Source organism: Centroberyx gerrardi, chromosome 9, assembly GCF_048128805.1.
Source record: "Centroberyx gerrardi isolate f3 chromosome 9, fCenGer3.hap1.cur.20231027, whole genome shotgun sequence".
Classification (NCBI taxonomy): domain Eukaryota; kingdom Metazoa; phylum Chordata; class Actinopteri; order Beryciformes; family Berycidae; genus Centroberyx; species Centroberyx gerrardi.
The window spans coordinates 20,221,922-20,241,334 of NC_136005.1; the positions used below are offsets into that span (position 1 = coordinate 20,221,922).

General features: G+C 41.8%; 5 protein-coding genes across 5 annotated transcripts; 2 read left to right on the forward strand and 3 right to left on the reverse strand.

Moving 5' to 3' along the window:
• On the reverse strand, positions 1 to 3,775 carry tmco1 (transmembrane and coiled-coil domains 1). The gene is made up of 7 exons (XM_071904183.2): positions 3,569 to 3,775; positions 2,269 to 2,346; positions 2,119 to 2,178; positions 1,846 to 1,892; positions 1,685 to 1,752; positions 984 to 1,128; positions 1 to 522 (listed from the first exon to the last, which is right to left on the reverse strand). Exons 1-7 carry the CDS (start codon positions 3,636 to 3,638, stop codon positions 424 to 426), a joined length of 567 nt encoding a protein of 188 aa, XP_071760284.1. The 5' UTR covers positions 3,639 to 3,775; the 3' UTR covers positions 1 to 423.
• Positions 3,776 to 4,952: 1,177 nt separating this feature from the next.
• uck2a (uridine-cytidine kinase 2a) lies at positions 4,953 to 9,370 on the forward strand. Its single transcript, XM_071904185.2, has 7 exons — positions 4,953 to 5,057; positions 7,530 to 7,689; positions 8,105 to 8,201; positions 8,361 to 8,503; positions 8,633 to 8,730; positions 8,830 to 8,878; positions 9,234 to 9,370. The coding sequence occupies exons 1-7, from the start codon at positions 4,953 to 4,955 to the stop codon at positions 9,368 to 9,370; spliced, it is 789 nt and encodes a 262-aa protein (XP_071760286.1).
• Positions 9,371 to 9,381: 11 nt separating this feature from the next.
• On the reverse strand, positions 9,382 to 13,092 carry aatf (apoptosis antagonizing transcription factor). The gene has a single exon (XM_071904187.2). The coding sequence runs from the start codon at positions 13,060 to 13,062 to the stop codon at positions 11,365 to 11,367; it is 1,698 nt and encodes a 565-aa protein (XP_071760288.2). The 5' UTR covers positions 13,063 to 13,092; the 3' UTR covers positions 9,382 to 11,364.
• A 79-nt stretch (positions 13,093 to 13,171) lies between these two features.
• magoh (mago homolog, exon junction complex subunit) lies at positions 13,172 to 14,820 on the forward strand. The gene is made up of 5 exons (XM_071904199.2): positions 13,172 to 13,360; positions 13,746 to 13,804; positions 14,044 to 14,154; positions 14,430 to 14,512; positions 14,599 to 14,820. Exons 1-5 carry the CDS (start codon positions 13,270 to 13,272, stop codon positions 14,696 to 14,698), a joined length of 444 nt encoding a protein of 147 aa, XP_071760300.1. The 5' UTR covers positions 13,172 to 13,269; the 3' UTR covers positions 14,699 to 14,820.
• Positions 14,821 to 14,988: 168 nt separating this feature from the next.
• cpt2 (carnitine palmitoyltransferase 2) lies at positions 14,989 to 18,965 on the reverse strand. Its single transcript, XM_071904188.2, has 5 exons — positions 18,440 to 18,965; positions 18,061 to 18,141; positions 17,848 to 17,954; positions 16,454 to 17,758; positions 14,989 to 16,164 (listed from the first exon to the last, which is right to left on the reverse strand). Exons 1-5 carry the CDS (start codon positions 18,607 to 18,609, stop codon positions 15,836 to 15,838), a joined length of 1,992 nt encoding a protein of 663 aa, XP_071760289.1. The 5' UTR covers positions 18,610 to 18,965; the 3' UTR covers positions 14,989 to 15,835.
• Between the last annotated feature and the right edge of the window lie 448 nt (positions 18,966 to 19,413).

The following is a 19,413-nucleotide window of genomic DNA, read 5'->3' on the forward strand; positions in this document are numbered from 1 at the left end:
TTGATCATAAAACTTTATTAAACTGTAAGAAATGAGGATGCAGAGAATGACATACAATAATACTGATGAAAATTAAATGGTCAATTTATAATCAAGTCCCACAACAATGTATGGCATCTGCTGCATAAAAAGTACATATATTCTCACCTGTTGTAAATCAAAACAATTAAGACCGACTTTTATTCTCTTCTTTTCTAATTTCTAAGTGAAAGGATCTTAAAAAATATTAATATTAAATACGCAACACAAGTATGAAGGGTCAAACTGAAGTGTGCAGGTAGTGATACAGTAGCTGCAACAGGTAATACAATGTTTATTCCAGTGCAGCCTGAGCAGCTCTGTGCTCTGATGAGGGAGTCGTCGCTTCTGCTAAGTCACACAGTCACAGTGTGTGAGCAGGACTGTTGAAACTGTCCGAGGTGATTAGGAAAACTTGGCTGCTTGAGGAGGGGGTCCCAGGAAGCCTCCAGCTTGCTTTGTCGCAGCTCTGGAGGGCGCAAGACCCAGCATCTTCTGAATGTTCTGGAGAAACATTACACCAATCAGACATTGAGCAGAAAATCGCCTCTCAGGAAAGTGAAAAGTACAAATAATTTGATTTGCTGGATGAAGTTCATGTGACAATGTTCAAAAATGTATAAAGCATGAGAAACTGTTAGGAGGCAGGTTTGAGTGGAGAGTGGATGTGAACACTTAAAAGGTGCAATCAGTAATTTTTTTGCTGTCCCTATCACCATAATATATCTGTGGCGGGTTGATAGGGTTATTGATCAATACCAACAATGACTCAACAATTACTTTGCCAAGTGCTGAGATTAATGGATTTCAAAACTCACTTTCTGGCCTGTGCTCTCTGCTTGAGAGCAAAAACTCTCCACCCATCTGAATCTTGAATTTCGGTGAAAATCTTTCACTGAATATCAAAAGGCATTGACACCAACCCAGGTCTAAAGGTGTAAACAGGTCTAAACAGTAAAAGTTACCTGTCTGATGGACATGGTGCACAGGATGTAGAGGAAGATAAAGGAGCAGTCAGTGTAATCCTCGCCCAGGAGGTTGCGATGCGACAGTCCCTGGATGTAGGACAGCGGGACAAACGGCAATTTGGCCACGACCCTCCCATCAAAACTGAAGACAACAAAACAAGAAGCAGAGTGGTGAGGATTAGACATGGAGTGAAGGACGCACATTTTGAAGTACTGGACTGAATTTTAAAAGCAGACGTAGTATTTGCCATACACTGTACATTCAAAGAAATATTTGACTCCAATGTAACATTCAGAGTTCTCATTATTTAATAATAACTATATTTGTATAGCACTACAAAGTGCTGTATAATAAAGTTACAAGTGCTGTGAAATACAAAAAGATCAAAACAAACGCCAACAATCAGCTGTAATTAAACAATGTTTGTACATGTATAAAAAAAAACAAAAAAATTTGTATTAATAATGCAGTCGTTCACCGACACTGGCTGATCTAGTCATTAGTAGCGATGTCATTTGGCAATTATTGATAAAATATTTAAACCAGAGTTGGGAAATAAAACTTCATGCTGGTGCTAATAGTCTATGGACATCAACCTCCACCCTCTCACACCAGGTAAGTGTACTAAAAGAAGTAAACATCTTACAAAAAGTGAAATATAGCTTTAAACCTTTCCAACACTATGAGAAACACTTACATGGAGTTGAACATGCCCATCAATGCTGTGAAGCAGAAGCCAATGGCAAACATGGACTTCATGCGTACCTAAAAACAAATAAAGAAACATAAAATAAAAACAGTCTTCTCTATGCATTTCATCATTACATAACACATGTGTTGCAAACAATTGTCTCTCACCATAGACAGGTCTCTGTTGTTGTTCTTCAGTTTCTCTTCTTGTCTTTCTGTAATACATTTAGTAGCATACATTACTTAGCATGAAACACTGAAATGGTGAAGAAAAAAGCTCTTAAAAACAGTATTTGAGTTTTCCTGTTCAGTTTAACCTTCAAGCTCAATTTCTCAATTAATCCCTCAGTCCATTTATCAATTTATCCTTACACACAATCTATTACTCATCATTTAAAGTAGACCAATTAGAGTCCTTAGGATAGGATTACTTCTTCTTACCAATCTTTTTCTTCTGTTGACGTCCTGCAGATTCTGTGATGGTTTCCTTCTTCTTCTCAACTGATATCAAAACATTCAAAAGGTGAAGGTCAGCAGTGCAGAATACAGCAATAACTGCAAAAATATGAGTCACAAGTATGAGTCACTTACGTTTTTTGCTTTGCTTTTCTACCTCAGCCTTTAGCCTCTTGTACTTTTCAGTCCGATACACTAAAACCCATGTAATACCTGAGGAGGAAAATGTGAAGAAGTTATTGTTTGAGGGGAAAAAAAGAACAGTTCTCTGTGCGTTGTATTAGACCACTAGAGCCTCTATGGTGCGCTGATGGCTCACTAGAGTTGTGTGGTGAAGTTTGACTGTCAACAAGATGGGGCTACAGTTTCCCTCAAAGCAACAGCCTCTACCTCTCTGGCAGGAGAGGGGTCACTGACAAATGTAACAGTACACACATACACACACATAATAATGATGATGTAATGCATGGCCAGCAACAATAACCCTGGAAATGGTAGAGATTCAGTATCTTGCTGAAGAGCACTTCAAACAGGCAGATGTTTACGTCAAGGGGCTTGAACATAGAGGTTTCAAAAATGAAATTCTGAAAGCAAACATCATTCTGTTAAAAGGAGAGCAGCAAGGAGGTAACCATATCACAGAATCTCTTTAAAATTACTTTGTAGAACATCCAGACACAGATGAGTTTGTAACGACTACAGAGCCCAGCTATGAGCTTTAATAATGCCCAGCACAGTGGACACCATCTGAACACCTAGCATTACAGTCCAGGAAAAAGCAGGCGTCTTGCACCATAATGAGATTAGCCTTGTGCAGTGGAGATATGCCTCTTAAATATGGCAAGCACAAGGAATTTCAGTTAGTGCCTTGTTGTAGCTGAAATGACACCAGGTACTAAAACTACCATTCTATAGCCTTTAGGAATAACTGTGCCACAGCTGGGGGTTAAAACTGACTTTTCAAAGTTTTGTGATTGAGTCTAGTTCTGGCAACCCTACATGGCTATATGAATATCATCTGTGAAAGACATTTGGGGGGTTGGGGATCTAGTTTCAATCCCATTTTACTACAAATCCTTTCTTGAATATATTATTTATTTTCATTTTGGTGATTTGTATTACCCAAAAAACGTCGCAACGGCTAATCAATAAGAGTTTTATTGTGTAAATTTTAACCGGAGGCTCTATTTGTTATCCTGTCTAACTTGACACCGGTGGAAATGCGTTAGCTAGGTTGCTAATTAGCTGGCTAACTGCCTGCCTGCCTTCATCGGCATTATGGTTAGGGATCGGATCAGTCGTTATAACAGCTGATGCCAGTGTTTCCTTGCTATATCATTCAGAATGAATTGAAAAGAAATGATACACTACGTTTTCCAGATAACAGTAAAGAGTAGCCTGTCGGTCTCATGTCAGGAGCAGTAACGTTACTTACCTTCGGCTAACAGCGCCGTACACACAGAGATGAACACGATGAGAATCGTGTCTGCAAACATAGTACTCATGGTTGTAGTTGGCCAAGTCTACTGTCCCGTTTATCAGACTGCAGATATAACTAGCAAATTAAAGCGTTAAAAAAATAAACCCTCACCACATTACACTAATCTGTTGAAGTACCACAGAGCTACCTCAGCACTAGAAAGGTCACACATGTAGAAAGTATTTCCGGGTCACCCGCTTCAATGACAAACTGTTGCGAAATTTTAAATTGCGTATTATCCTGTCAGTCCCTGCATTTTGAGTTCTGCAGTTAAATACTGACTTAATCTGAAAGTCACACACACACACACACACACACACACACACACACACACACACACACACACACACACACACACACACACAATTATTGTATTATACAACTAGACTAAATCTAGGCATGGGAGAGACATGTTAGTGAAATGAAATTAAATAAAAACTAAACTTGTAAAAAAAATAAAATGAAAATTGTAGGCTATCTAGTCCAATTTTATAGTCATCTAGTCCAATACTCCAAACACACGTATCAGCATCACATCATCATCATCATCATCATGGGTAGTAATGGAATACTTTTATGTAGGATATGTGTACAGATTACACATAGTCATACTTCTGAAAAAATTTGAGGATTACTTCTGGGAAAACTTTAAAAGTGAAAGCAAGAAACGGATGTTATCTGTCCTTATAAAATATGGCACAGAAATAAACCTGAAATAAATGCAAAAATGAACTTTGTAACGTTATCTGTCCCTTTATAGGCTACCTCAAATATAATCTGAAAGCCACTGAAAGTGATCAGAATAGGCCTACATTAGCCTACTGAGTTGGGGTAAATCTTTGGATTACGTTACCAATGAGGTAACTAGCTGTAAAGGAATACATCTTTAAAGTAACCTACCCAAACCTGACACCACCATCATCAGCATCAGCATCAGTATCAGTATCATTATCACCACCAGCATCATCATCACTATTATCATCACCACCACCATCATCATCATCGTCATTATGACTATCATCATCACCATCATGACCACAGTCATCACCATCAGCATCAACACCATCTTTATCTTTATCACAATCATCAGCACCATCATCTTACTGCCACCACCAACATCATCACCATCGTCATCATTATCACCATTTTCATCATCATCACCATCTTCTTCATCATCATCACCACCTTCATCGTCATCATCATCACCATTTTCATCATCATCACCATCTTCTTCATCATCATCACCACCTTCATCGTCATCATCATCGAATGGGCGGAGCGCAACGAGAGCACCGGCACCCCCAAGTGTCGGCGGACCGCATAGCGCTGCAGATGAAGCATGGCAGGCGACAGCGAAACAAAGCTAGATGACCAAGCCGAAAATGAGAATAATAATCGGCAGCCTTTTCTCATTGGTGTTGCCGGAGGAACTGCCAGCGGCAAGGTTGGCATTTACATCATTTTAAAGGATTTTTTTTTTCTCTTTTTGTAGGCTATTAACTGCCTGACACAGTGGGATTAGGATGTTATATTTTAGGACATTTAGGAATGACGCGCAACATTTTGATTTAGCTCATCCGCCCTCTGGCAAATAATCATTTCCATCATGTTTCCATTGTATCAGTTAGAGTTAATCTGTCTGGAGTAGCCGGATCACTAATGAATGTGGTATAGGCCTATGGCATATCAAACCAGGATTACAAATTGTATTGTGCATAGCCTAAGCATATGTCTTTTGTTTAGATTGTGTGTTGGTAGAATCCGGACTCAGGACTCGCAATTTAATTCCAAATTAAAGGGTGGCAAGGGTCCGAGTTACAAGATAATTTGAGATTCCATTTGCTACCCAATCAAGAGAATAACTATCAGCTGCGCAGTGTCACTAAGATCTAGGAAATTCTAGGAAATATTAGACCAAATTATTACCAGACCAACTAAAATGTATACATTGATGGAGACTCGGCTATTTGAAAGCGTGTAAACTCAGCAATAAATCCACAGATTTTGCATAACCAAGCAGAATAGCACATGATTATATCAACTTTTTTTTTTTACACTGTCAAGATATGTGACACTACTGTCTGTATGCCTAACAGCTTTAGGAATAGATTAGATCAAATAGCTTATAGGCTATGGCAGCTGTGGGTGATTTTATTATTGTGATCATCATTATTGTGGACCTGCTGATCTCACCATGAGAGGAGCAAATTTTATTCCTTTGTGATACTGAGCCATCTCTCTCTCTCTCTACTTACTGTCTGCTCTCTCTCTCTCTCTCTCTCTCTCTCTCTCTCTCTCTCTCTCTCTCTCTCTGTCTCTGTCTCTCTCTAGTTCATTCGATTTAATTGGCTTATTGGCATGACAGGGCTCCTATATTGCCATCCACTATATAAGAATAAAAATCATATAAGAGCAGATTAGGTATCTGCAATGTTATTCTTCATTCTGTATTGTTGCTCCTTTAACAATCAACATTATGTATTTCAAAGAAGAGATATTTCAAGGATTGTCAAGAAGTGTGTCACGCTCTATCTCTCTTTTGAAGATCACAAATGGAAGCATTGGTTTTCTTTTTTTTTGCACAAGTATTTATAGATACTGGATGACTGGAATAATTTAAGGTGGATTCTTCAGAATTTGTGTCAAATGTAGCTATTGGGATGTGTTTGTAGTCAGGCAGGTAGAGAAGTGAATATCTGTTCCTGTCTCTAGGCTGCCGTGTGTGATGATGTGTCATGGAGTAGTTCACTGCAACAGTGTGGAAATGGCTCATGGTTACTTTCACTGGTTTTGATGATGACATAGAAATTCAGCATACAGACCTAGTGTCAATTATTTGAGGAGCCTATGGCTTGATAAGTGACGGTACAGTAGGCAGACTACCAAGTGATTGCTTCAAGAAAGCATGAGTTTTGGCCCAGCAGACAGTTGTTTGTGGGTTAGACTTCCTGGTATCATGCCCCTTTCCCCTTCAGGAGTAACTGTTCATAGAGCCACCTGTTCTTCCACTCCATTTGAATGCACACTTTGTTTTGTTTGTGTGTGTGTGTGTGTGTGTGTGTGTGTGTGTGTGTGTGTGTGTGTGTGTGTGTGTGTGTGTGTCTGTCTGTCTGTCTGTCTGTCTGTCTGTCAGAGTATATCTCTGTCTGTCAGGTCCAGACATAATTCAAATGTTTCAATTAGTTGGTAAATTTAAAAAGCACTTTATTCAGAAAAGAACTCTCTTCATGAAGGTTGAATTTAATCCACTGACTGATCTTGCTGATTTTGAGTCAGCCTATATAATGCCATCCCATTTCTCTGCAAACTGTTTTCAGTCATTAACTCAAGAACCCTTTTAAAATTCTCACCAGGTGCATCACAATTTCCTGGTTATATATATTGTCCTTTGTGTCTCCAAATGATCCTGATTTTCAGCATCAAAACTTACCTAGTCTCTGCCTATGAGTTTTGAGGAACACAGAAACAACATTTAAGACTGATAAGGTTGGACGACCCAATCCAATTCCCAATCTGAATGATCAAAATCTTGTTTGTCAGTTTTGAAAAACACAGTGTTCTTATTTAACCCAATCTGATTGCTGAAATCCTACCAGAAAAGCTTTGAAAACCTGGGTCCAGGTTAGAGCTGGGATACACCTGGCTGTCAGCTGGGGGGGTCAGACAGGTAATTGCGCAGTTTTTGGTCAGCCTCTTAAACCTGCAAACTTCAAGTACTGAAAGAATGATGATGTGTGTTGAGTCATCAAATAACTCCAGCATTGTTCACATCAAAATTGACATCCTCAGCTGTCAAAAGGTACATAAGTGTCCCAAATAACAGAAAGATGCTGTAAATCTATAGCGTGCTAACTTGCTTCAGATAATGGAGACAGTGTTTCAACGTATTTCTTCTTGTTCTGTTCTTCTTGGCCAGTCGTCGGTGTGCAGTAAGATCATGGAGCTGCTGGGGCAGAACAAGATCGACCACCACCAGCGGCAAGTGGCCATCCTCAGCCAGGACAGCTTCTACAAGGTCCTCACCCCGGAGCAGAAGGCCAAGGCACTCAAGGGACAGTTCAACTTTGACCACCCAGGTATGTCAGGATGTACTCAGGATTTATTCATGTTTTTTGTCATTTACCGTGTCACCAGCAGGCCTCGTTCCATTCATGTATGATCCAGTGACAAGGTAATCAAGGACAGAGCTGTGTTGAGAGTCTGCTTATCTGTTATAGCTGTGTGTCTCCCATCAGGACAATTCGGGGCAGTCTATTCAGAGTGGTGGTTATATCTTGCAGCAGTCTGAGCAGGCTGTAATCTGTCTGTAATCTGTAATTCTGGCATTTGGTGTGAGGTTTGGATGGCCACTGTCTGGTGCTCTTATCATCTGCTCACCTGCTGGGAATAGATCTGGATCCTATGAGCTCCTAAAGCCCGGCACCAACACAGGCTACCATAGAGAAATTCTTTTCGACTGTTTTGTACTCTCTTTCCTTCTGTATACCACAGATGCGTTTGATAATGATCTCATAGTTGCAACTCTGTGGGACATCATGGAGGGCAAAACGGTGCAGATCCCCGTTTATGACTTTGTCAGCCATTCCAGGTGAGTCAGTCTGCAAGTCCACACGGAGACAACATTTTTTTGCGTTTATCTTATTCATTGTATTGCATTTGTTTGCCTCATACTGGAGGAGTATGAGAACAATGAAGCGGGTAACACAGATCTATATTTAAAACATTTTTTTCATCTTGCGTATGGCAGAAAAGAAGAGACGGTGACAGTGTACCCTGCTGATGTGGTGCTGTTTGAGGGCATCCTGATGTTCTATGCTCAGGAGATCCGGGACCTCTTCCAAATGAAGCTGTTTGTGGACACGGATGCAGACACGCGGCTCTCACGCAGAGGTGAGACACGCAAGCATGATGGGAAACCAAATAGAAAAGGCAAATGCAATTTTAAAAGACAAGAGGCAAAGTGTAACAGTTGTTGATGCTAAATTAATGATGACTGTACCCGTGTCTTATTTTACGCAGTGCTGCGCGACATAAGTGAACGGGGACGGGACTTGGAAAGTGTTCTAGCGCAGTACATTACTTTTGTCAAGCCCGCCTTTGAGGAGTTCTGTCTGCCAGTGAGTGCCTATCCTACATGCAGTACTACTCCTACTACTTGTGTCCCTGGATATGGATTTTTTTGTCAAACTTGTTTTGTCTTTATTGATGCTATTTAGACAAAGAAGTATGCTGATGTGATCATACCCAGAGGAGCTGATAACCTTGGTGAGTATTTGTGCATTCGTACACTGAGAGTTTGAAGAATCACCCACATGGTTGATTCTTAGAGCAAACTACCTTCATAGAGACCGTATTAAAGCAGTATTCATCAGGATGTTTTGAGACGCTAGCCTCAACAGTTATCATGAAGGACACAGCTGTGTTTATGCCTGGGAATTGTACTGTCGAGACTAAGGAAGTGAAAGCCTACTATTCTGAGGACTAAATATTTGGTCTGTTTGATAATTGGAAGGTCAGAAGTTCATTTCTCAAGTGAACTGTGAATCAAAACCACAAATACTCTAAATATGTTGTTCAGGATGCCTGCTTTGACTCCATATCTCCATCTCTCTCAATACAGTTGCCATAAACCTTATAGTTCAACACATCCAGGATATTCTTACTGGTGGTTTGACCAAACGGCTGAACGGCTGCCTTAGTGGCTATGGAACACCCCAGAAGCAGCAAAACATGGAGTCCAGCAGTCGGCCTCACTGAGCACAGCGCTCCCCTCAGGAGAGGAAGGGAAAATTCATCTGTAGGCACCGTGTGGGGGCCACATCGTGGCTAACAAGGCAGAAGAAATGAAAGGCCCTCCTTTGACATGATTCTGTTTGGACTGAGTCAGGAGATATATCAGGAAAAGGGAAACAATTCCTTTTTGGCGCTGGTTTGAAGCAGTTGTATTCAGGTTTTTTTCATTTTTTTTAAGCTTATTTACTGTGACTGAAGGGGGAGAGACACAGAGAGGTTCAGCTTGAGTCCTTGATTAGGCTCACTTGTGATTTAATTTCTAACTGCTGCTTGCATTACTACAGCACTGAAATGGAGAAACTAAAGATACAGTTTTGGTGTCCTGCAAGATTTCCCATCACTTGGCCTTAGCCTTTAATAGTGCAACAAATGCAGTGTAGCAACATGCTGTTTAATAGCAGAGCCTTACCTTGTTTCTGTACACTCCCCTTAAGGTTCACTGCCTGACCCCATTCCCTTTATCAATGCAACTTTTTCAAGCTCTATAAAAAGCATATTTTGGCTTACACAAATAGATTTTGAAATAATGTAATTATGGGTTTGAGGTTGCTTGTGTTGTACAGTATGAGATTGCCCCGAGCAATATTTGCTTTGTCGTGTGTAAATCTGACATTTGAATTAGAAATATTACAGAGTCCAGTCAAACAACCAATTTTCACCTCAAGTCATTTCATGTATGACAACACCACCAAAGAAATAAAGTTTTCTTTACTGTGCTTGTGCCAAACTGTGTAATACTTTTTTTTTATTTTAATGCTTTAGCTGTACCATGACATTCCTGTACTGTAACTCATTTAATGAGAATCCATCCTATAAAAATTGGTTATGCTGTTATCGAATTACCACCAAGTATCATTTCTCTTTGAGTCCTTTAAGCTTGCATCAGGAAGATTCCTCAGTCAGTTTGAGAACATTAGCGGGTTTAATTTAAATGAAGTACACTGACTATCATGTTGTTACTAAATGCACCCAACTGTAAAGTGTCTTGTACATCATTATCATGTAAATATGTTCTGTTTAATGCTGTTTGCTTCCTGTGATCAAGTTCTCAGGTAGTCTAGTTTTGTTCCTTTGAATTGACATCACTTTTCACAATTGTTTTATTTCTGATTTAAAAAATATATCCTTATACTAGTAACCTTATGTTGCACTGCCTTAGGTAAGGTCTCATCTGTCTTTATGGTCAGTTTTCTGTTTTATTCTATCTCTTATGTCTAAACATTGACAGAAAAGCAACATATGCTTAGTGCCCTATCCTGGTTACCCAGAAAATGTGAAATATTCTACTTGCTAGTAACTTACAAATATTTGGGTCAAAAGTATGTGTCAATGAACATAGAACAACTGCACATAAATTCAACTTAGTAATGTTGTGGCAATGCATGTAATATGAATTTGTCATAAATCCATGTGTTGAAACAGTTTACTAATAGTAAAACAAAGTAATACAATTTAAAGTAAACAATTTACTTCAATCAATTAAGAGACTTGGTGACAGAAGAAACAAGATGCAACATTAAATGTACAATACATTTTTTTGTTAGTCCACTGAGCAAAGTATGCATATTGTTGTCTGAAATACTGTACCACAGTAAGTTGCTAAGACTCAGGTTACCCCAGCTATAAGATATTTTAGCACAAATTGCTCATTGGGCCAAACACTGCAATGAAATTAAAAAGTCATTCTGCACAAGGTGTGTTTATTAATGAACTATGCGCCTTCTATATGAGTCCATATAAGTGACCTTGAGACCAGAACCCCAAAAACATGGAAGAATGCAGTCCAGCTGGTCTCGACAAGCATCATGAACAAGCCACTGAGACAACAGGAGGCATTTGCATCTCTCTGTCCTGATCCAGCCTGCTGTTCAACTTCATTTCTGGATATGTGGAAAAGGCACTGTGTTGTTTTTAGCCTTGGCTTTCTCGTCCTGTCCGTCTGCATCCAAGCGAGTATGTCAAACCTCGGCTGCCTCCCTAACCGATGAGTTGTTACCAAATAGGCAACGATAGAGCTCAGTCCGTGCCTCGTCATTCATTGAACTGTGATCAATAGGAGCCATAAAATTCACCAGCTTGCTGTGGATGTGGAACCGGACTTTGCGGCCCTTGCTGGCCTTGGTGTCTACCTTCTTCTTGATCTTACTGCGTAATTTCTGGATGGCCAGCCACTGCCTGCCCATAGCCACCTGGTCATTGGGGTCCGCTGCACTCGTCTTGCGTTCGATAAGCTCCCTCAGTAGCTGGTGATAGAAATCGTCGTCATCGAATATGTCCTCGTCCAGGTCTTTGAGGTGTGTGTTTGCCTTCAGCTGGTGCTCTGCCTCCTCACCCTCTGTGGAGATGGTCTCTGGCGTGGGAGCAGAGGCCTCTTTGCTCCCCAGGACTCTGTACTCTGATCGTCGGGTCTGGGTGCGCCGCACCAGTCTCTCATTGTCCATCAGCACCTGCTCCACCTGGGTCAGTACGTTCCGGTCAAACGCCCCAAAACCCTTGCCGCTCTTGCCCATGGTCAGTCTGGTTTTGTCATGCCACTTCTGCAGAGTGGCGTTGCGGTACGGCTGGAACGCAGCAAAGCGCTTGGCCATGAAGTCCGGGTACTCTGCCATCTCCAGTTTACGTTTAGGGGGGCCGACCTCGCCTGCGGACCCCCCCGCGTCCTGCATCTCCTCGTTCTCATCACTGCCTATCTCCTCATCCTCATTTTGGTCTGCCGCTCCCCAGGTCTTCCCCAGCGAGACGGGCCTTGTGTCTGGGTTCTGGTACAGCAGCTGATCCTGCAGCTCCAACAGAGACCTCTGAAGGGCTTTTAATGCTTTGTGGCTGTTCTTCAACGCTCCCGCAAGCTCAGCCCCACCCCTCTTCTTGAACTCTGGGAAAGTCTGCGGCTGTGGGAGCTGGTTGGCAGTCACAAGAGCTTTCTGGATTTTAATTCGCCCCTCGAGCAGCTGGTCCCATAGTGCAAGTTGGTTCTTTACCGCTTTCCCTTTCTCCACTGCCTCGTCCACTTTATCTTGAGAAAACGTCCTCACTGCTCCCTCATCTTCACCATCGTCTTCCATCTCATCGTCCTCCGAGCCGTCGTCTCCGTCACTCCCTTCACTCTCCTCGCTGCTCTCGTCCTCTTCACTCTCTCCCAGGTCGTCCATGCCCTCTGTCAGCTTGTGGAGGTCCACCTCCTGGGGAAACTTGATGTCAGTGCTCCTCATCTTAGACAACAATGTCTTTATGTCTTCTACATCCAACTCTTCATCATCTTCTTCCTCATTTTCATCTACAGCGTCTTCATCATCATCACCCTCATTATCGTCCCCTAGGGAAACTTCATCATCATCATCATCATCTTCTTCTTCCTGCTCTCCTGTATTTTCCTCCTCCTCCTCCTCATCGTCATCATCTTCTCCAGATCCATCAATATCCATCAGCAATTGTTTACGGGAGACTGCCTTTCCCAAGTACCGACCGTCTGTCTCTGAGAGCAGGGTTGTGTTGTCCTTTCGCAGAACACTGACGGCAAATCCATCTTCATCGTCGTCGTCATTAAACTTTTCTATGACCTTGGCTTTTGTCGCTTCATCTTGGTCGTCCTCCGGATCCGTGAATTTAGGCAAGGGATTCAATAAATCCTCGAGCTCTTGTGAAACTGACCCTGCCATCGTTCAACACCGACCACACATGTGCTCCGCTTTTCTGTGCGGAAGATGATGACATCATTACAGTGCGACGGCTTTAACAACTCGCGACACCTTGCGCATGCGTACAAGGGAAGCGAGGTATAGTCCCGTTCCGGACTACTCTTGTTAGCCAACGTTAGTTTTGTTCCCTCGGACCTCACACAGACTGTTGCTTTCTGAAGAGTGAAAATGTCAACAAGTGACTTCTATTTGCGATATTATGTTGGGCACAAGGGAAAGTTTGGACATGAGTTCCTGGAATTTGAATTCAGACCGGACGGTGAGTAATTAGGCGGCAATGTCGCACTTTTAGCCTTCCTGCTTGCAAGCTAACACCACTAGCTAACGAGAGTGGCTTGCTGTTTCTCATTAGGCCGCATTGGAATCGTTTGAGATGCTAGCGCCCAATTTGATCGTTTTATTGTTTCACTGTATGAAAAATACACTTTACAATTATGTTGAATTGAACATGTAAAGCATTAACAACGTGGTAATATTTAAGTACAAATCAATGAGGATTTGATGGCGCCATGTGGACTGCACAGTTGGTAACTACCGCTAACTTAGTCGATGCGAGTACGTGTGTTTTGGTTGAGGGGATTGTATACTGTTTTTTAATTTTTTTTTATCGCAAACTTGGCTTAAAACTGAATATTTTCTTGCAGGTAAACTGAGGTACGCAAACAACAGCAACTACAAGAATGACGTCATGATCAGAAAAGAGGTATAACTGCATTTACATTTTCGATTATTCGTGAACAGTAGTAGCATTGTTAGTATCTACTAAACGTGTGGAATTCTTCGCCATCTTGGTTGTAACTTTAGTCATATAAGACCACGGTCTGTAAACATAATGCAGGGCCTTGAAGTCTACACAGTTTATCCCAGGTCATGTCTCTGATGTTGCACTGATTACATCTTCAGTTCATTCAGTGTGTCTTGTGTCCATTTTCACCAACCCAGGCCTATGTACACAAGAGTGTGATGGAGGAGCTGAAGAGGATCATTGATGACAGTGAAATCACCAAGGAAGATGATGCACTGTGGCCGCCCCCTGACAGAGTTGGCAGACAGGTTTGTTCACCACCTCTGTTCTGGATCACTCACAAGTTTTTTTTTTTTTGCCTGCTTGTTTGCCAATTTTTTTTCTACATCTGATCGATCTTTTTGGTTCTCTCTGACACAGTAGATTGTTCAGGTCCTTCTGTCGAAGCTGTTTACAATTGAGGGCACAGTAAATGGGCTCTGCACTGATTAAGTTAGCTTTGGCAGATCAAGTTGTCCTACTGGTTGTGTTCTTGATTTCTTAGGAAACACTTGTCTGTTTTTATTCCCCTTTACTCTCACAGGAGCTGGAGATTGTCATAGGAGACGAGCACATTTCATTCACAACATCCAAAATTGGCTCATTGATTGACGTCAACCAGTCAAAGTAAGTACTTTATCCAATAGGTGTTGGGATAACCATTTGGCACAGGCAAAGGGCTCAACTATATTGAAACTGTTATTGTTTTTTAGGGACCCTGAAGGTCTTCGCGTGTTCTACTACCTGGTTCAAGATCTGAAATGTCTTGTCTTCAGTCTCATTGGCCTACACTTCAAGATCAAGCCTATCTAAAATGTGGATTTTACTCGTCTGAATTGCTTTGGTTAATGTTTATCCTGTTGTACTACAGCATTTGTACATTTGCTTTTGATGGAACTGTTTTTTATTTTAAATAAAGGGTTGGAAAAACTTCATTATGTCTAATTTTTAACCTACAATAACTTGCTTGCAACTGTCCTTTGCTGTTAACTGTAATGCTCAGGAAAAACCATTTGCTCTGTTGTATGGAAATCATAATTGGCAAGATGCTACATAAACATTTATATCAAAAATAAACCAAACATGATTAAAATCAAGTTTTATTTCAAAATATATTCAACCACAACCAATAAGGCTGTCAATGACATAACGTTCTATTGACAATTTAAATATAAGGTATTGCACTGACAATTCATAAATGCTGCTTGTTTGAAATTCATTTCTTTTTGCTAAGGCACAGAATCTCCCCGATCTGTAATGGTATAACTTTTAAAGTATTGTTTTGTGAATATATTTTCACTGCAGAGAACATTAAAGGTGTATGCTCTAGCTGCATAAAATATGTGAAATTGGCTATCACTACATTACTTGTTTAATCCTAAATCATACTAAAACACAGCCAACACACCATCACAATGAGTCTAGTACAGTGTCAGGATGGACAAAACTCTAAGAGAGTGTAAGCTTTAGTGGGTATTGATGTATGAAAGTCTGTGTATGACATCAGTTTGAGTACAAACCTAACAATTTCCCCATTACTTCACAGATGTTTGATGCAGTTTGTCATTAAACAATTACTGTGTCTTTGTCCACTGTCACAGGCTAGAATGAAAAAAGTTGGATGTTTTCCGTTTGTGGCTTAAATAACAGAATTGCAATTTTATTTCACATCATACCTACAGTAATTAATTACCAAATCCCAACCTTAACATGTACATACAGTGTTACCATTTCAGAAGATTTAAACCCCAGTGCTATATTTCTCAAAAAAAAAAAAAAAAATTATGAAGACTGCTGTTTTCAAAACTACATTACTCTGTCTGCTAACTTTATGTCTCAATGCCCAGAAATGTTGGTCAACAAACCTGAGGTGGAGGATGACTGCCCTCACATTCACTGTATAGTAAAACTGCTTTTTTCCTCTTTGGGGATGAGAAACACATTTCTTCCTTAGCTGATAGGCTTTCCTTCCAGGACAGTGAAGATGTCCTCTAAGGACTTGTGGACACACTGCAGGAACTCATGGACGTTGCGAGCCGGGTAGCTCGACACGTTGCAGCCGATCCAGTCGTCATGAACGCCGTAGCCCACACCGAACCCATCAGGCACCACCGGGGCAAAGCCACCAAGGCTGACAGCTGGACTTGTGAGGGTGCTAGTAGAGAGGATGTTGTGGTTGATAGCAGCGTAAGCCGGGTCGTCGTACAAGCTGTGTAGAGCCTGGCCCTTTGAGTTGGCCAAGTATCGCATGGAAAACAGATGCCGGTCAAAACCTTGGCCTGGTGAGAGAAATACAAAAGGCATTAAACTATCAGCTGGGATTGTCTCTCCTGTTAATACTTCTGACTGGTGAAGCTGACTACTGGATCTTGACTAGCACTTTAAAAAATGCTACCGATGAGGTAGGAAGAGCCTACAGTGTAATGACTGCAAGAACGCAGAACTAGTGATGGAAATTGGTTTCAGGATGTGCTTGCAAAAAAACAGCCTGCATTTATCTCTTATGTATGTCAGTGAGTTAGGGTTATTTGAAATAAAAAAATACATGTAGAAATGTTATATACACACCCATGGCTGCTTCCTTTGTGAGTTGCCCATGATATTTGGAGCATTCACTGAGCATGGCCAGCAGCTGCTCCACACTGTGTTGCCCTGGCTGGCAAACAAAAGCATGTGCACAGCGTTTTGTGTGAATGGTGGCTGGCCGGATGGTCTCTGTGCGGCCGTGCCTGAATGCTGCAGTGCTGCAGGACTCATATGTGGCTACTGTCTTTCCGTATTGCCTCAGGAAGCCCATTTGAAAAGCCAGCTGGGCTATAGCATCTGGACTTAACTTGCTCTTCTTCAACTGTTCCTTCCCACCCTTCTTAAACTCCATGGCATCAATGGTGAGTTTTGACACAGCTGCATGAAAGTTCTCCTTGGCTTTCAAAATGCCATTCTCCAGCTCACTGTCCAGGTTGAACTGGAGTCTGCGCACAGCAGAGGCTGAATCCACAGCAGCAGCAGCAGAGCCAGGGTTTACCAGCGGCTTCTCTGTGGTGTCTTTGAAGATCTCATTCTGGAAGCGGAGCACGGCTACACCATCACCCCAAGAGTGCTCAAAATTGATGGCTGCCTGTCCATCTTTGGCCAGAATGATGCTGAAGGACTTGTCGTACCAACGGTTGCATCCATCACCATGCAGCATGTTGTGTGAGATGTGAATATGGTCCCGCATGCTCTCATCGTCGAGGCAGAGACAGAAGAGGGCGCTATCGACAATCTGCAGAGCCTCTCCATTTCCAGCAGCCAACAGCTTGTCCCTCAACCCGGCCCACACATCCCTGTTCTCACTGGTCAGGACCCCAAGAGGAAAGGCAGGTGCTGGCGTCGGGTCGGACAAGATGTACTGCAAGTGTGACTGGATCTCTGCAGGATTCACCAAATTCCCGTCCCTGTCTACTACGTCAAATGCATACATGTTGCCTTGCCTCATCACTAGGAGATGCTGTGCTTTCTCATCGGTGAAGAGCTCATCTCGCCCGTGCTTGGGGATGCGAGTGGAGTTGAAGAGGCGAAAGTACTGCGACATGTCCAGGGGGTAAGCATTCACCATGTAGGCTCCATACCAAGACAGCGAAGAGGGGACCCAACGGATGAGCTTCTTGAAGCCGTCTGTGTCACTCTTAGCTGGGTTGAGGTGGAAAACCTCTGGCTCCAACAATCCAGCTCGCAGTGTCTTCATGAAGCGGACTGCAGAACAAACCATATTGGTCCCCCGCACAAGCTGGTCGTTGTACTCCGTCTTCGGGTCAGGATTGAAGGACATGAAGGGATTGAAGTTAAGCACAACAGAGTCACGTGCAGACAGGTACATGTCAAACCATGGTCCTGAAAGATAAGATGTGAGTAGACCAAATTAATTTCTGCTCATATGCATTACAAACACCTGCTGATATTCAGCTACTTCACACATTCACCTGAAATGTAGCTGGTGTGCTTATTGTTCTTGTCCTGAGCGACAAGTTCTTCATGCAGCTGTTTCCCCACACCACTCTGGAAATCCTCAGCAAGCTTCTCTGTTGTTCTGAGGGCACATAAAAGGTTGTTGCAGCACAGATTTGAAGAGTTAGGTTTGAGCACGGCATCTGAATCTAGTAATCAAATGAAAATGTTGATTTCCTTGCGCTCACCTGAACTGGTCATCATCCAGAAGTGGCCTCTGAGCAGCTAAATACCTCCTGATACTATCTTCCAGTTTCGGTACGGGTAGCCTAAACAGTTGATACAGGATTAATGCAATAGAAAATCAACAGCCTTACAACTCTTATTTTCAGTCTGTGTATCACCGCCCCCTCGTGGCCTTCCTGTGCTCGAGCTCAAATCAATTGTGCACTTTCACCTACATTCCTCTTACAGCTTAATGGGTCACCTTCTTTACATTAGACCACCTATATGCATCTGACATTTCCAAGGTAATGTGTGTTCATTGATACTAATAGCCGAATTTGATAAACATGTACTGTAATGTAATAACGTTGAACACGACAAAATTCACATTCAGCTCCTTACCTGGGCAAACTCTTCTGATAATGCATCGATGGCACAACACTTTGGTGCAGGTACTCATTTTTGCTGCTGTAGTTTCGCTTATCGATGACCAATGCAGCAGTCCTTAAATGTTTTAGACTCCCAGATTTCCTTAGAGAGGCACTGCATTGCATTGAAAGCAGATTTGCCATTCTACTAGCGAGCAACCTCTTCTCTTCTTCTTCGTATCTAGCTAGCGACCTGACTACCTGATGAGATTTAATCGAAGTTCAACACACTGGAAAGCCGTAATGGAAAAAAGCAAGAATTAAAAAGGCATCCGCGTCACTTGCTGTCACTCTAAGTTAGCGCCAACTGGCATTAACTACTTAACTAACTAACCTATTTGATCCCAAACCAGTCTGCCAAGTCTTAGTATGCCTTTAGCCAACGTTACAACTGCGTCTTATAAACCTACACCTCTGACTGGCTGCAAACACAGATGAATATCAGAGACCAAAATATATTATTTAGAACGAATGCCACAACAGGAAGTTCAACTGACAAGGAAAGTCACGTGACAAATTCTTTTGCTTCTTCTTCTTCTGCTTCTTCTTCTTCTTCTTCTCATACAATTTCCGGCAGACTAGACACTGAAAAGCATACTGCTGCCCCCCATCGTCCATGAAAACATTGAAATTCTCTGTCTATAACCGAGGATCCTGCAATGACTACCTTCTTAGTCTTCTTTATCTTTCACCCTCTCATGAGGATGATTTTAGCCAAAGTTTGAAACAAGTTGCAGTTTCCCCAATTCCCCATTCATGCAGCATTTGCAGTGGGTGAGTTCTCTGCAAGCTCTGTTGTTCTTCAAATAAATAAATAAAACATAGGCCATTCAATATTAACATATTGCATTTAAAAGCTCAAACCTGTATCACTGAAAAGCTAATTTCTAAATTCAAACCTCAAACAATTTCCAGTCAAATGTCCAACATATTTGTGTATTATGTAGA